Here is a 15,180-nt window from a genome sequence, read left to right on the forward strand (position 1 = left end):
TAATATTTATACCTTACAAATATTTTAAAAATTAGGAAAAAATCGTTACAGATATTTTATCGCTATTTTGGTCTCTCATAAGCTGGTAAGTCAGACCAGTACCTAAGCTGACATGTAGCTCAGCCAGATCATTGGGGTCTCTGCTTCCTGAGGTTGAGAGTTCGAGCCTGGCTGATTCTGAATTTTTTGTGAGCAATTTTTGTCACCAAAGTCACCAGATTTTGCATTCAAGCCAGGCCTGGTGATACATTTGATATTTCATTGTTTGCATTAATGGGTGTTGCCTAACGGCTCAACAGCGCCCCCTAGAATACTTTTCTCTGCCATAACTTTTGAATGGTTTGACATAAAGAGTCGTGGGTGGTGTCATGGGACTCGGTATTGAGTCCTTGACCTTCATTGGCCTGAATTAGCCCCGCCCCTTCTTCTGATTGGTTGTCCCGATTTTCTGCCATAACTTTTGAATGCTTTGACATAGAGAGTCGTGGGTGGTGTCATCAGACTCTGTATGGAGTCCCTGACCTTCATTGGCCTGAATTAGCCCTGCCCCTTCTTCTGATTGGTGGTTCCTTTTTTCTGCTATAACTTTTGAATGGTTTGACATAGAGAGTCGTGGGTGGTGTCATTTCTGATATGCTTATGGGGGGCGGTGGACGTGAGTGCGAGGGCCCGTTCATCGCTGCTTGCAGCTTTAATTATTATTATTTTTTTTTTTCTTCTGACAAAGTGATGGCCTTTTTGCCCCCCTTAACATGCCCAAAAAGTCACCAAATTTTGCACCCAAGTCAGGTCTGGCGAAAAATTTGATATTTAATGGTTTGCATTAATGGGCGTGGCAAAATGGCTCAACAGCGCCCCCTTGAAAACTTTGTGCCTCAAGCCCCACGATACGGTTTGACGTACATGCACGAAAATCGGTGCACACCTGTATCATGGGGCAACTTAAAGAAAAGTCTCTTGGCGTCATGCCCGAAACCGAACAGGATGTCGGCCATTTTGAATTAATCGTGTCATTTTGGCGAAATTTATGCCATTCCTTCGAAAGTTAATTCAGCCCGAACCGTAACGTGCCCCCAAGTGTGTTATACATCAAAATGTGCGTCTCCATCCTGCGACACCACGCATTACTTTTCTCTTTCATAAGCGTTACCGTGGCGACGCTAGACGCCAAAAAGCGTGCCCACCCTTCATGTGATTGGTTCAGACAGAAAAAACTTTGCGCCTCAAGCCCCATAATACGTTTTGACGTACATGAACGAAAATCGGTACACACCTGTATCATGTCGCAACTTAAAGAAAAGTCTCTTGGCGCTATGGCCGAAACGGAACAGGAAGTCGGCCATTTTGAACATTCTGAATTAATCCTGTAATTTTGGAGCAATATATGCCATTCCTTCGAGAATTAATTCAGCCCGAACCATAACGTGCACCCAGGTGTGTCATACATCAAAATGTGCGTCTCCATCCTGCGACTAAACGCATTACTTTTCTCTTTCAAAAGTGTTACCGTGGCGACGCTAGACACCAACAAGCGCACCTCCCCTTCATCTGATTGGTCCATATTTGATAGTTCCCCAAAAGGCACCAAATTTGGCATGCAAGACCGGCCTGGCGATAAATTTGATATTTCATGGTTTGCATTAATGGGCGTGGTAAAATGGCTCAAAAGCGCCCCCTTGAAAACTTTGTGCCTCAAGCCCCACAATACGGTTTGACGTACATGCACGAAAATCGCTACACACCTGTATCATGGCACAACTTAAAGAAAATTCTCTTGGAGCCATGGCCGAAACCGAACAGGAAGTCGGCCATTTTGAAATCTGATTGGTCCATATTTGATAGTTCTCCAAAAGCCACCAAATTTTGCATGCAAGACAGACTTGGCGATAAATTTGATATTTCATGGTTTGCATTAATGGGCGTTGCCTAACGGCTCAACAGCGCCCCCTAGAATACTTTTCTCTGCCATAACTTTTGAATGGTTTGACATAGGAAGTTGTGGGTGGTGTCATGGGACTCTGTAATGAGTTCTTAAGCTTCGTTGGCCTTAATTAGCCCCGCCCCTTCTTCTGATTGGTTGTCCCGATTTTCTGCTATAACTTTGGAATGGTTTGACATAGAGAGTCGTGGCTGGTGTCATCAGATTATTTATGGAGTCCTTGACCTTCATTGGCCTGAATTAGCCCCGCCCCTTCTTCTGATTGTTTGTCCCTATTTTCTGCTATAACTTTTGAATGGTTTGACATAGAGAGTCGTGGGTGGTGTCATCAGACTCTGTATGGAGTCCTTGACCTTCATTGGCCTGAATTAGCCCCGCCCCTTCTTCTGATTGTTTGTCCCTATTTTCTGCTATAACTTTTGAATCGTTTTACATAGAGAGTCGTGGGTGGTGTCATTTCTGATATGCTTATGGGGGGCGGTGGACGTGAGTGCGAGGGCCCGATCATCGCTGCTTGCAGCTTTAATTATATTTACTCTTTTAAGCTAAAATTTCAACATAAATTTAACCAATCAAATGAAGAAACAAGGTGGAGTGTATTTTTAATGTGTGCTAGTTCCTGCAATTCCTTGAATGACCACCTGAGGGAGTCGATCGCGACTAAACTAACGTAAAAACTGCAGAAATAAACCCATTTACAAGCTAACAAGGAAAAGTTCTGCTGAGTTTTTACAAACTTCATCAAGTAAAGTGCTAAAGTCGTGAGTTCATGCAGAATTAGGGGCGTTTCTTTGGTTTTTGAGTGACAGCTGCGATCCGTCACGACTTCAGCACCGTCTGGAGTCCAGCGGGTGGAAAAGGTTTGTTTGTTCCTTCTACTACAGACGAGTATTTGTCCCGTTCCACACCGTTACAGTCCCTTCACTTCAATAAAACTTTATTAACCCCAGAAGGAAAATTCAATATAATCTCATGTATTTATGACATGAGACAAATAAGACTTAAACTTCTCCTTAAAGGCGCTCGCAGATGCAAGTAGATTTAAGGTCCCGTGCGGCTTCACCGGCTCATTTATTTATTTTCCTTGAATTGACAGAAATAAAGCGTTGAACTTAATTTATTATCTAAACTATTTATGGCTGTTTTTTTGTTTATGTTCTTTATTTCTCCCAGCTTTGTCTACTAGATTTTGTATGATCCCAAAAGAAGAAATGAGCTATAGATTTTGTGATTGACATTCACCATAATCAGATAATAAATGATATGAATCCTGCTGAGCGTTTGAGAATAATAACGATAAACCAAAAAGGTTTTTCCACATCTGATCGGTTTTTCTTTTCCTCTTACAGGACGGAGTGAAGTCGCGTTACGGCTCTGATTCAATTTTATTCTAGTCTTTGGGTCCAGCTATCATTTTAGTTTTTAGTTCATTCTCCTTTTAGTCGTGTCAAGTCGACTAAAAGTCTGAGCATTTTAGTCTTATTTTAGTCAAAGATTGTATTTAGCCAAACCCATTTTACAATTCAAACAAGGTTTTCTTATTATTATATTATTGTTACCTTAAAGACTCAAAAATACATTCATTCCAGGTATAGAAGACGCTCTAAGTTACACTCTAACAGAGGAAACAACTTAAAAAAATCAATATTAAGGATCTTTGTTAGAACATTTCGTCTTGTTTTGGTCAACGAAAATGAAGACACATTTTAGCAGAGTTTTTATTTTATAATATACATTTTATTCTGGTTTTTATTCATCGACGATATTGCATTATATATTTAATTATCCTTATCGTCACATGACCAGCATTTACGTTGCGTCTCGTCTTGTTTTCCTCAGGTGATAAAGGTTCGTTTACGACGATATTTAGTCATAATTTTCATTGACGAAAACAACTTTAACTTCATGTTTACTTCAGGTTTCTTTCTGATTTTCAGGGTTTATTTTCATATGAAATGATCACATGTCACGGTAATTACCACATATATGTTCTAATCTTAGAAAACACTCAATAAAACCTGAGAAACACTGAAGATGTGCTGTGCGCTGCACATTTTTTGACTCGTTTCTAACAGTTAAAACTGTTGAAATTTCTTGAATTAGTCGAACCACAGAATTCTGCAAATTATGTGGAAAGCTCATAAGAAAATTTGGTCAATCAATATACAGAAAAAATTTGAAAAAAGAGAAAATAAGTATAACTTAAAAGGAACAGAGATGTTTAAAAAAAAAAAAAAAACTCAGGACAAAATTAATGGAACGTTGTGTTTCTGTAAAAGTAAAACTTTATGGAACAATGTGGATACAGAAGCCAAAGAATGCAAATCAAACTTTACATTTAAAAGAATAACAAAAGCCAGTTTGATGAAGAAATATCATGATAATTGTTAAGTTAGGTGGGTTTTCTTTTTTTTCTCTCTCTTTTTTAGCAACATTGTCATATTTTTTTTCTTTGAATCAAAAAAGAATAAGTCTATCTGTGTTTGACGACAGCTATTTTGTGTTATTTTATAACTTGGTTGTAGTTTTGGTTTAGTTTTTTTGTTTTTTTCAATTACGTTTATTGAAAAGTGTTTTTTTTATTGCGTAATTTGTAATTTGTTTTTATTTCTTATTATTACATTAATTGAAATTTGATTTCTTAGGAAAAAGGGACGGATAAAACAAGCTTTCTGTTCCCTTTCATTCAAGGAAAGAGATTTGTTGTAATTATATATATATTTTTTTTTTTTTTTTTTTAGTTTATTTTATTTATAACAGGGACAATACATATTAATGAACATATACATGTAAATATGCAAGATTATAGCCAACGGCTAATTTTCATCTTTAGTCCCTATATATTGAACTGTTTTTTTTTTTTAATGAATGAAATAAAGAATAAATAAAAAAATTAAAAAATAAAGTTACGAGGACGATTTAGCTTCTCACATTTGACTATAATCTTAATTATTAGAGCAGCTCGGTTTCGGCTTCGGCTTCGTCTGCGTTCGCCGGCCGGAGGTCCGGCGTCCTGACGGGACCAGATTCTGTTCATAACACTTTTCTGTGATGGAACAGATTTAATATTTACTGCAGGATAACGGAAACGTTAGCGCTCCCCCTGGCTTCCCTCCCAGAATCCTTTATGGCCTCGTACATCGTCCTGCTGCTGCCGGAGCCGCTATGATATTCTTCTGTTTAATGGTTCTGCTTTGTTGCATATATTTCGCTGCTTTTTTAAAACTTTTTAACCCTGAAAAACGTGAAACTCGGGCGTTGAGTAAACGTCTGCATTCACGGCACATTAAAGGCACTATATGTAGGAATTACAGCTGAAAATGTTCAACAATCAAGATCGGTACCGACACATGTGGACTGTCTGGGTCTGTCTGAGATGATTTACTTGGGTTGCCTGGCAACGCTTCATGTGACATCACCATGGCAACACCTTAACACGTACATTGAAACCTTGTTTACGTCTCCAGATCTGATCCAGATCATTTTAAACCAGTTCTGTGTAAAGTGAGTTGGGTCTGCCCACGACCCGGGCCTCAGACCATTTTAGACCACCTGAGACCAATTTAGTCTGTTTTTTATTCATCGACAATATTGCATTATATATTTAATTATCGTCACATGACCAGCATTTTCGTTGCATCTCGTTTTCCTCAGGTGATAAAGTTTATTGACGACGATATTTAGTCAGAATTTTCGTTGACATAAGCAACTTGAGGATGTCCAAGTAATTTGCTGAATAGGCTCCAGCTGATCCAGAATGCAGCAGCACGAGTGCTGACAGGAATCAGCAGGAGAGACCACGTCTCTCCAGTGTTAGCGTCGCTCCATTGGCTACCCGTAAAATTCATAATCCAATTTAAAATTTTATTACTTGCTTATAAAGCCCAAAACGGCTTAGCTCCACAGTATTTACAAGACCTGATAGTGCCTTATGTTCCTGGCAGAGCTCTCCGTTCTCAGAGTGCAGGTTTACTCGTAGTTCCTAGAGTATCTAAATGTAGATTTGGAGGACGGGCGTTCTGCTATCAGGCACCATTACTTTGGAACCAACTTCCAATCTGGGTTAAGGAGGCTGACACCACCTCCACCTTTAAAACTAAACTTAAAACCTTTCTGTTTAGTAAAGCCTATAGTTAGTGTTTAGTAAACCTCTAGCTGGTGTTGGTAAATCTCTAGGTAGTGTAAACTCTAGTGTGTTAGAGTCAGTAGTCATAGTTGCAGCTATAGAACAAGACTATAATAGTTAGTCTCAAATATAGCTTGGTGGTAGATATGCTGCTATAGGCTTATGCTGCAGGGGGCACCGACATGATCCTCTCACCCTTCTTCTCCTCTCCTCTTCCCTTCCTCTCTTCTCCATTTCCATTTTTATTTATAATATATATATATTTATATTATAAGTATCTCATAGCCATCATTTTTGTCCATCGTTCCTGTAGTTTCTTGTGCTGGCCGCCTTTTTTCTCTTTTGTGCATGTTTGCAGGCCGGAGCTTCAGGAGCTGCGTTCTGGCCGGCAGTTCTCAACCCCCACACTCCCCACCATTGCTGCTGCCACCTGCCTGCACCCCCAACCCCCCCCTCCCCGGTCATCCCATTGCTGCTTCCACCTGCCTGTTCACGATGTTGATGAATGTTCTGAATATTTTTCAATAATTTAGCTGAAATTCCTATATCATTGAAAGAATGTAATGAAAGAAACATTCCTGGAGGAATTTCAGCTAAATCATTGAAAAATATTCAGAACTTTCATCAACATCGTGAACATGAAGGTAAAGTTGCTTTCGTCAACAAAAATTATGACTAAATATCGTCGTCAACGAACCTTTATCACCTGAGGAAAACGAGACAGAACGAAAATAATGGTCATGTGACAATAACGATAATTAAATATATAATGCAATATCGTCGGCGAATAAAAAACAGACTAAAATGGCCTCAGACCTCAGACCCGGGTCTGAACTGATGGAGATGAGATGTTGATGAGGCGTAGCGGCTCGTACCTGCGGTGTCGGGCGTACTTCCCGCTGACGTGGCCGCTGCCGTCACAGCCGGGGGTCGGGCAGCTGGAAGGGAAACAGAGAGAACACGGGCGTGAGCGTGACTCGGGTCGCCAGACGGCATGCTGGGAGAATTCAGGAGGGGGAGCAGGACTCCGACCCGAGACGCGTTTCTGAGTCTCACAAACATCTGGAGTCGACTTGAGCGACGGCCAATGAGAGAACCAGGACTGGGGTGCTTTTCATGGTCATTTGCAGACTGAATCAGACGAAAAAACATGGCGGACATTTCTTATTTTTTAGTGAATAAAATTAATATTTTGAGTTAGTTTCTGCATAAAAATGCGTTTTGATTACATTTCTAGCGAGAAATATATATTTTACTTTCATAATATTCACTCAGTGAATGTACATAATCACTCGCTTGCTTGTTTTTTCAGATCTCGCCAGAATAAAGGCTGATTTATGGTTCTGCGTTACACCAACGCAGAGCCTACGGCGTAGGTTACACGGCGACGCGCGCCGTAACCTACGCCGTAGGCTCTGCGTCGATTTAACACGGAACCATAAATCGCTGGCAGCTCTTCTTATCCCCGAAAACATTGGATCAAATTTCTTAACAGGCGTTATCTGGATAAACAGCCCAGGTTGGGGATCTTAACGCCTGAAAAAATATTAAAACTTAATAAAGTGGCATATTAACAGCGCTACAGCTGAAATTAAAACAGCTTTTATCTCTGGGCTTCCTGATATGGTGTGACGTTTGTGCAAACGTAACTACGCAGTCGCTTACGTACCCGAACGTAAACCACGCAGTGACGTAGCAAGTGGTGTCCCAATCCCTAGGGAACATTACAAGGACCCTTCATTTTTAGGGCTAGTGGTAGAAAGTAGGGTGAACATTGGGATTGGCCCTAATACATTTCTCCAGAATGATTATGGATAGCGCATACTAGTGTGTACGTACTAATGTTTCAGACGCACTAAGAAAATCTCACATACAGTTTTTGCTGCTCATTATGGTGGAAGTTTGGGATTTCAGACGCAGCCCGTGACTCAGAGTTCTCGGGTGTTGCATCACCAGCTCACGCCGGTTGCCGCGGCAGCAGCACGCGGCCGTCGGGGCGAGCTGCTCTGAGTCACGCTGATGCTGCTGTGGCGGCGGCGCCGCCTCGCCGACCGACCCACAACGCTCCAGGGAAACCGCCGCCACCGCGACCTCTGACCCCCGCGCTCCAGAGCTCCGCCCACCCGGCATCACCTGATCCACACACGCCGCCACCGCAGGATAAAACCAGAGCTGCAGGACGGAGGTGAAGATCACGAGGGAAGGGAGGAAGAGGAGGAGGAGGTTAGAGAGGAGAATTGGAAGGAGAGGAGAGAGGAAGATGAAGGACGAAGATGGGAAAGAGGGTGAGTAAACAGAGCAGAAGAGGAGAGAGAGGAGGCAGCTGAAGGTGAGGCGGCTCATCAATCAGCTGCTGGAGATTGTAGGTGATATCGATCTGAACTAGACACACACACACACACACACACACCTCTGCTACACACACACACACACACACACCTCTGCTACACACACACACACACACACACACACACACACACACACACACACCTCTGCTACACACACACACACACACACACACACACACACACACCTCTGCCACACACACACACACACACACACACACACACACCTCTGCTAAACACACACACACACACACACACACACACCTCTGCCACACACACACACACACACACACACACACACACACACACACACACACACCTCTGCCACACACACACACACACACACACACACCTCTGCTACACACACACACACACACACACCTCTGCTACACACACACACACACACCTCTGCTACACACACACACACCTCTGCCACACACACACACACACACACACACACACACACCTCTGCCACACACACACACACACACACACACACCTCTGCTACACACACACACACACACACACACCTCTGCCACACACACACACACACCTCTGCCACACACACACACACACCTCTGCTACACACACACACACACACACACACCTCTGCTACACACACACACACACACACACACCTCTGCCACACACACACACACACACCTCTGCCACACACACACACACACACCTCTGCCACACACACACACACACACCTCTGCTACACACACACACACACACACACACACTTCCCGTAGTTTCCTCGGTTCTACAGAACTCCAGACACTTTAAGGAGTTTCTCAGTACCGGGTCATTAGAGGTCTGCATGTTTTTAGGCCGGAGCTTCAGGAGCTGCGTGCTGGCCTGTGGTCCCCCCCCCTCACTTCAACCATTGCTGGAACTCACAAGTACAAAAATAAAGATTAAAATTATAATTTATGACCAAACACCAACATCCCAGCAAAACAAGGCAGAGGTAAGAACTGTTGTTCCTCTACTGACCACTAGGGTCCCAGTACCTTAAAGATTAAAGGGTCAGAGATCCCGGCAGTCACAGCTGGAGCGCCGTGGGAACTGAGGTTTCACGCACGCACGCACGCACGCACGCACGCACGCACGCACGCACGCACGCACGCACGCACGCACGCACGCACGCACGCACGCACGCACGCACGCACGCACGCACGCACGCACGCACGCACGCACGCACGCACACACACACACACGCACACACACACACACACACACACACACACACACACACACCTGCAGATTAGTCTCTGAGCTTCTGAGTTAAATATTCCAGCTGATGTTGTGATCGCTGCCCTCGCCGACACCCATCAGGCTGGAACGCTGCGCCGCCGCCGCGCAGACGGGACGCGGTGTTTACGCTAAAGCGCTGACCCGGATCAGACCGGATCGCCTGTAATCTCCTGCTCACACCAACATTTGTCAGTTTTACTAAATGAGATTAAGTGAAGCGGAACCTCCTTCTGCTGCCGCGCTGCTCCGCTCACGCTTATGAGAGGAATTATTGTTCAACCTAAACCCAGAAAATTAACCTGTGATGTAAAGCAGAGCAGTGCGACGTTAGCGCAGCTCATGTGGACGCTTGAACCACACAAATACGCAATCCCTCGGTACGAACACCTCCGTACGAACAACCTTGGTACGAACCCCTCGGTACGACAACCTCGGTACCAACACCTCGGTACGAACGTCTTGGCCCGAACACCTCGGTACAAACACCTCGGTATGAACACTTCGGTACGAACACTTCGGTACGACCACCTCGGTACGAACACTTCGGTACGAACACCTCGGTACGAACACTTCGGTACGAACACCTCGGTACGAACACCTCGGTACGACCAACTCGGTACGACCAACTCGGTACGAGCACCTCGGTACGACCAACTCGGTACGACCACCTCGGTACGAACACCACGGTACGAACACCACGGTACGAACACCACGGTACGAACACCTTGGTACGAACACCTAGACCACAACACCTCAGCCCGAACGTCTTGGCCCCAAACCTTCGGTCCCAACGCCTCGGCCCGACCACCTCGGTACAAACGCCACGGCCCGAATGCGTCAACCCCAACGCTTTGGTCCCAAATGCCCCGGCCCCAAACTTCCGGTCCCAAAGTCTCAGTACGAACACCTCGGTACAAACACCTTGGCCCCAACGTCACAGGCCCAACACCCGGGCCCAAATTCCTCAACCCAAACACCTTGGCCCAAACGCCTCGGCCCCGACATGTCGGTACGAACACTTCGGTACGAACACTTTGGTACGAACACCTTCGTGCGAACGCCTTGGCCCAAACGCCTCAGCCCAAATGCCTCGTCCCGAATGCGTCAGCCCCAACGCCTCAGCCCCAAACGTCTTGGTCCCAACACCTCGGTACGAACACCTCAGCCCAAACACCTTGGCTCAAACACCTTGGCCGAAGCACCTTGGTCCCAAGAACTCGGTCACAACGGCTCGCCCCAAACGCCTTGATCCCAACACCTCAGGCCAAACGCAGGGCCCAAACGCCCTGCCCTGCCCCGCCCCGGGCGGCCCCGTTTCATGCTCACACCCCAGCTGGTTCCTCGGAGGCTGCTGTCCTTCGAACAACCATTAACAGTTTCCAGGCCCGGTGGATCAGAACCGCAGCACATTGAACCAAAACCACAGTTTATCAGTTTTATGTGCTGTGATGAATTCCAGGTTTTACAGCATCGATGCAAAAAAGTCAGACTAACGGTGATGAATGTGTTCGGGGGGGGATTAGGGGGTTCACCTACCTGAATAACTCCTGCGTTACGGCCTCCACGGCGGCTGCAGACACAAACACAACACAAAGATTAATGTTCGGCATTCTGAGGAGAATCAACAATGAAAAGTACATCATAGGGGCGGCGACGCGGTAAAAACATTTTAAACCTCGACGCCGTGACGGGGAAGACTTCTGGAGGTTCTCTAACAGCTTAAACTAGCCGGTGCAACAACGTCCCTCTCTGCTGTGCTTCAGCTCGGCCGGCATTGCTGCTGCCACCGGCAGGAAAGCTCCTCGCGGGGTCATCAGGCGTACCGGCTAGAACCGGAAAACTACCGGCTACAACCTGGAAACTACCAGATAGTACATGAAACCTACCATTTAGTATGTTAAAACAACAGGCTAGTACCTGAAACTACTGGCTAGTATCTGAAAACTACCAGCTAGCACATGAAACCTAACATTTAGTATGTTAAAACTACGGGCTAGTACCTGAAACAATTCGCTAGTATCTTAAACTACCATCTAGTATCTTAAAACTACCAGCTAGAACCTGAAAACTACCGGCTAGCACCTGAAAACTGCTCGTAAGTAACTGAAACTACCGGCTAGTACCTGAAACAATTCGCTAGTATCTTAAAACTACCAGCTACAACCTGAAAACTACCAGCTAGTACATGAAACCTACCATTTAGTATGTTAAAACTACAGGCTAGTACCTGAAACTACTCGCTAGTATCTAAAACTACCATCTAGTATCTTAAAACTACCAGCTAGAACCTGAAAATTACCATCTAGTATCTTAAAACTACCGGCTAGTACCTGAAATTACCAGCTAATACCTGAAACTACCAGCTAGTACCTTAAACCTACCATTTAGTATCTTAAAACTACCAGCTAGAACCTGAAAACTACCGGCTTGCACCTGAAAACTACTCGTAAGTAACTGAAACTACCGGGTAGTACCTTAAATTACCAGCTAGTACCTGAAACTACGCTAGTATCTGAAACTACCATCTAGTATCTTAAAACTACCAGCTAGTACCTGAAACAATTCGCTAGTATCTTAAACTACCATTTAGTAACTTAAAATTACCACTAGTACCTGAAACTACCGGCTAGAACATAAAACTACTCACTAATATCTGAAACTACCATTTAGTAACTTAAAACTACCGGCTAGTACCTGAAAACTACCGGCTAGTACCTGAAACCTACCGTTTAGCATCTCAAAAACTACCGGCTTTGTTCATGCTCAAAACTAAATGAATTAAAATAAACAAAGTTAAAAGAGTTGAATTGAATTTAACTCATTTGAACAGTGACTTGATTTGAAAAGTAACTGAATTCACCAAAGCCGGTGAGGTGGAACTGAACTATGTCGGGATAACCGAACCCAGTAGGGAAAAGTTTCTCCGCCATACTCCCGTTACCATGGTAACCAGGCTCCGGCTGGACACGTCCTCCCTCGTCTCCGACAGCCGGAGTGATGTTGACACAAGGCGGCAGTCGCGCCGCGGAGACGGAGGCTGGAATACGTTTTTAATTGGCTGCAGCTTCAGCTTTACTGCCGCATGTTTCCAGTAATTATCTTCTTCTTCTTCTTTTTTATTAAACCAAACATATTATGAAGTATTGGAGCGTCTGTTAAGATAACGATCATATTCATCTGCTCGTCTCTCCTACCTCTGACTCCTTTGGACCGCGTTCGATGGCGTTTCTCAACCACATTAACCTCCATCTGCAGAAACACAAGAAACACAGAGGAGAAACGGTTCAGACGCCGCTCCTGCACAACAAACACTCCGATAAACACTCAGCTAATAGACAAGGTATCAACTAGGGTTTCCAACCCCCTGAAATATAAATCAGGGACACCTCATCTGCAGGGCCGACCGACCCGATCGCCTTCACCTTTCCTGGCCTGGTGAATTTTTTTAGCCCCTTTTTTTGTGAGTCAAACTATTTTTTAACTATTTGACTCGAACCTGAATTAAATTAGATGCATATTTTTGAATGACATGAACACACGGAAAACAACATAGCCTATTATATTATTATATTTTCTTAATTATTTTTAATTTGTCTGTATTTACTTCACTGTTTTTCAGTATTATTCTCAAATTTATGTTTTTATCAATTTAGGTCTGTGCAGCCTTTTTTTTTTTTTTGTTTAGTTTTTTAAAATGTTTTTTGTTGTTTTTTTTTTATTGTATGACTGCACTGTACTGTATTTTTATGTTCAGGACCCCAGGAGGTCTAGAGGCACATTTGTGTGCTTCTAATGGGGATCCTTAAATAAACTAAACTAAATTATTATCCAGCAATTGACTTTAATACAAAATAATAAAATTAACTGAAGAAAAAAAGCATCTTTCTTAAACGTGTCCTGCTTAACTTAAAATTGTATACATTTATATATCTACTTACACACATAGTCACACACATACATATACAGGACTGTCTCAGAAAATTAGAATATTGTGATTTTCTGTAATGCAATTAAAAAAACAAAAATGTCATACATTCTGGATTCATTACAAATCAACTGAAATATTGCAAGTCTTTTATTATTTTAATATTGCTGATCATGGCTTACAGCTTAAAAAAACTCAAATATCCTATCTCAAAAAATTAGAATATTCTGGGAATCTTAATCTTAAACTGTAAGCCATAATCAGTCATATTAAAATAATAAAAGGCTTGCAATATTTCAGTTGATTTGTACGGTGGCCGAGACCCGCCATTGTGGAAAATTAAAGAAACGCTGCAAATAAAAAGAAACGCTGCTGCAAATAAAATAAATGCTTTGCAAATAAAATAAACGACGCAAATAAAAAAGCCACAACGGAAGTGAATTACCGGGGACTATTTTTGCTGATGCACCGGTGTTTTTAACGTGAGAGGAGAAGAAGAAGACGAAGAGGACGTAAGTGAAAAGGAAGAAATAAGAAGAGCGAGGAATAAGAAGAACAACGAACGAGAAAATAAGTGAAAAGGTTAGTGTTCAACGTCGCTACGTGTAATTTTTAATGTGCAACACCGGTGCATCAGCAAAAATAGTCCCCGGTAATTCACTTCCGTTGTGGCTTTTTTATTTGCGTCGTTTTTTTATTTTATTTGCAGCATTTCTTTTATTTGCAGCAGCGTTTATTTTATTTGCAGCGGCGTTTGTTTCTGTTTGCAGCGTTACTTTTATTTTCAGCAATGGCGGGTCTCGGCCACCGTAGATTTGTAATGAATCCAGAATGTATTACATTTTAGTTTTTTTAATTGCATTACAGAAAATAAAGAACGAGAAAGAAAGAGAAAGAGATAGAGAGCCAGTGAAATGGAAGGCTTGTCCTTGTGAGTGTAAAACGCGTCTCTGAAAGCGATCCAGGGGAAACAAACAGAAACGCAGCGTCTCCGGTGGTTTAGGAAGACGCCTCGTCTCTGTGATCAGGGCCGCAGCCTTCAGATCTGGGGTTAAAACTTTAAACTCTGCTCATCTATTTATCTCCGTAGGATCAATGAAAGTCTGTCTCCGTCTAAACTCACACATTTGCATGTTTAGTCCCAAATGAATCCATGAATCTGCCGTTTTTATCGTTTTAAACGACTTCCAGGGTTTCACTTCCCAGACGAAGTTGTGGTTTTACGCCCGTAACGGTACTGAACTACTGTTGCCCTGGCAACGACACACACCATCAGACATGTTACCAAGACCCTTTGGAAACTAGTTTCAACTGAAATCCTGACCATTAGAAACCGAGTCTCTTTCTGTGAGGGTTTGTGATTGATCAGTGTGAAAAAGACCGGCTAGTACCTGAAACTACTGGCTATACAACCTGAAAAGTATTGGCTACAAAATGAAAACTACATGGTAGATCCCTGAAACTACCAGCTAGAACCTAAAAACTACTGGCTACAAACTGAAAATTACCGGCTAGTACCTGAAACTACCAGCTAAAACCTGAAAACTACCGACTAGGACCTGAAAACTACCAAATAGAACCTAAA

At 43.3% G+C, this 15,180-nt stretch overlaps 1 protein-coding gene across 2 annotated transcripts in view; it reads right to left on the reverse strand.

Moving 5' to 3' along the window:
- myt1la (myelin transcription factor 1-like, a) overlaps nucleotides 1–12,919 on the reverse strand; it is a 121,164-nt gene extending 108,245 nt beyond the window's left edge. For both annotated transcript variants that reach the window (XM_061746342.1, XM_061746341.1), the window contains exons 1-3: nucleotides 12,865–12,919; nucleotides 11,207–11,240; nucleotides 6,941–7,003 (exon numbers count right to left, since the gene is read on the reverse strand). In XM_061746342.1, coding sequence (XP_061602326.1) covers nucleotides 6,941–7,003; nucleotides 11,207–11,240; nucleotides 12,865–12,919 — 152 coding nt within the window. The remainder of the gene's footprint in view (nucleotides 1–6,940; nucleotides 7,004–11,206; nucleotides 11,241–12,864) is intronic.
- Nucleotides 12,920–15,180: the final 2,261 nt, after the last annotated feature.

Source organism: Cololabis saira, chromosome 18, assembly GCF_033807715.1.
Source record: "Cololabis saira isolate AMF1-May2022 chromosome 18, fColSai1.1, whole genome shotgun sequence".
Lineage (NCBI taxonomy): Eukaryota > Metazoa > Chordata > Actinopteri > Beloniformes > Belonidae > Cololabis > Cololabis saira.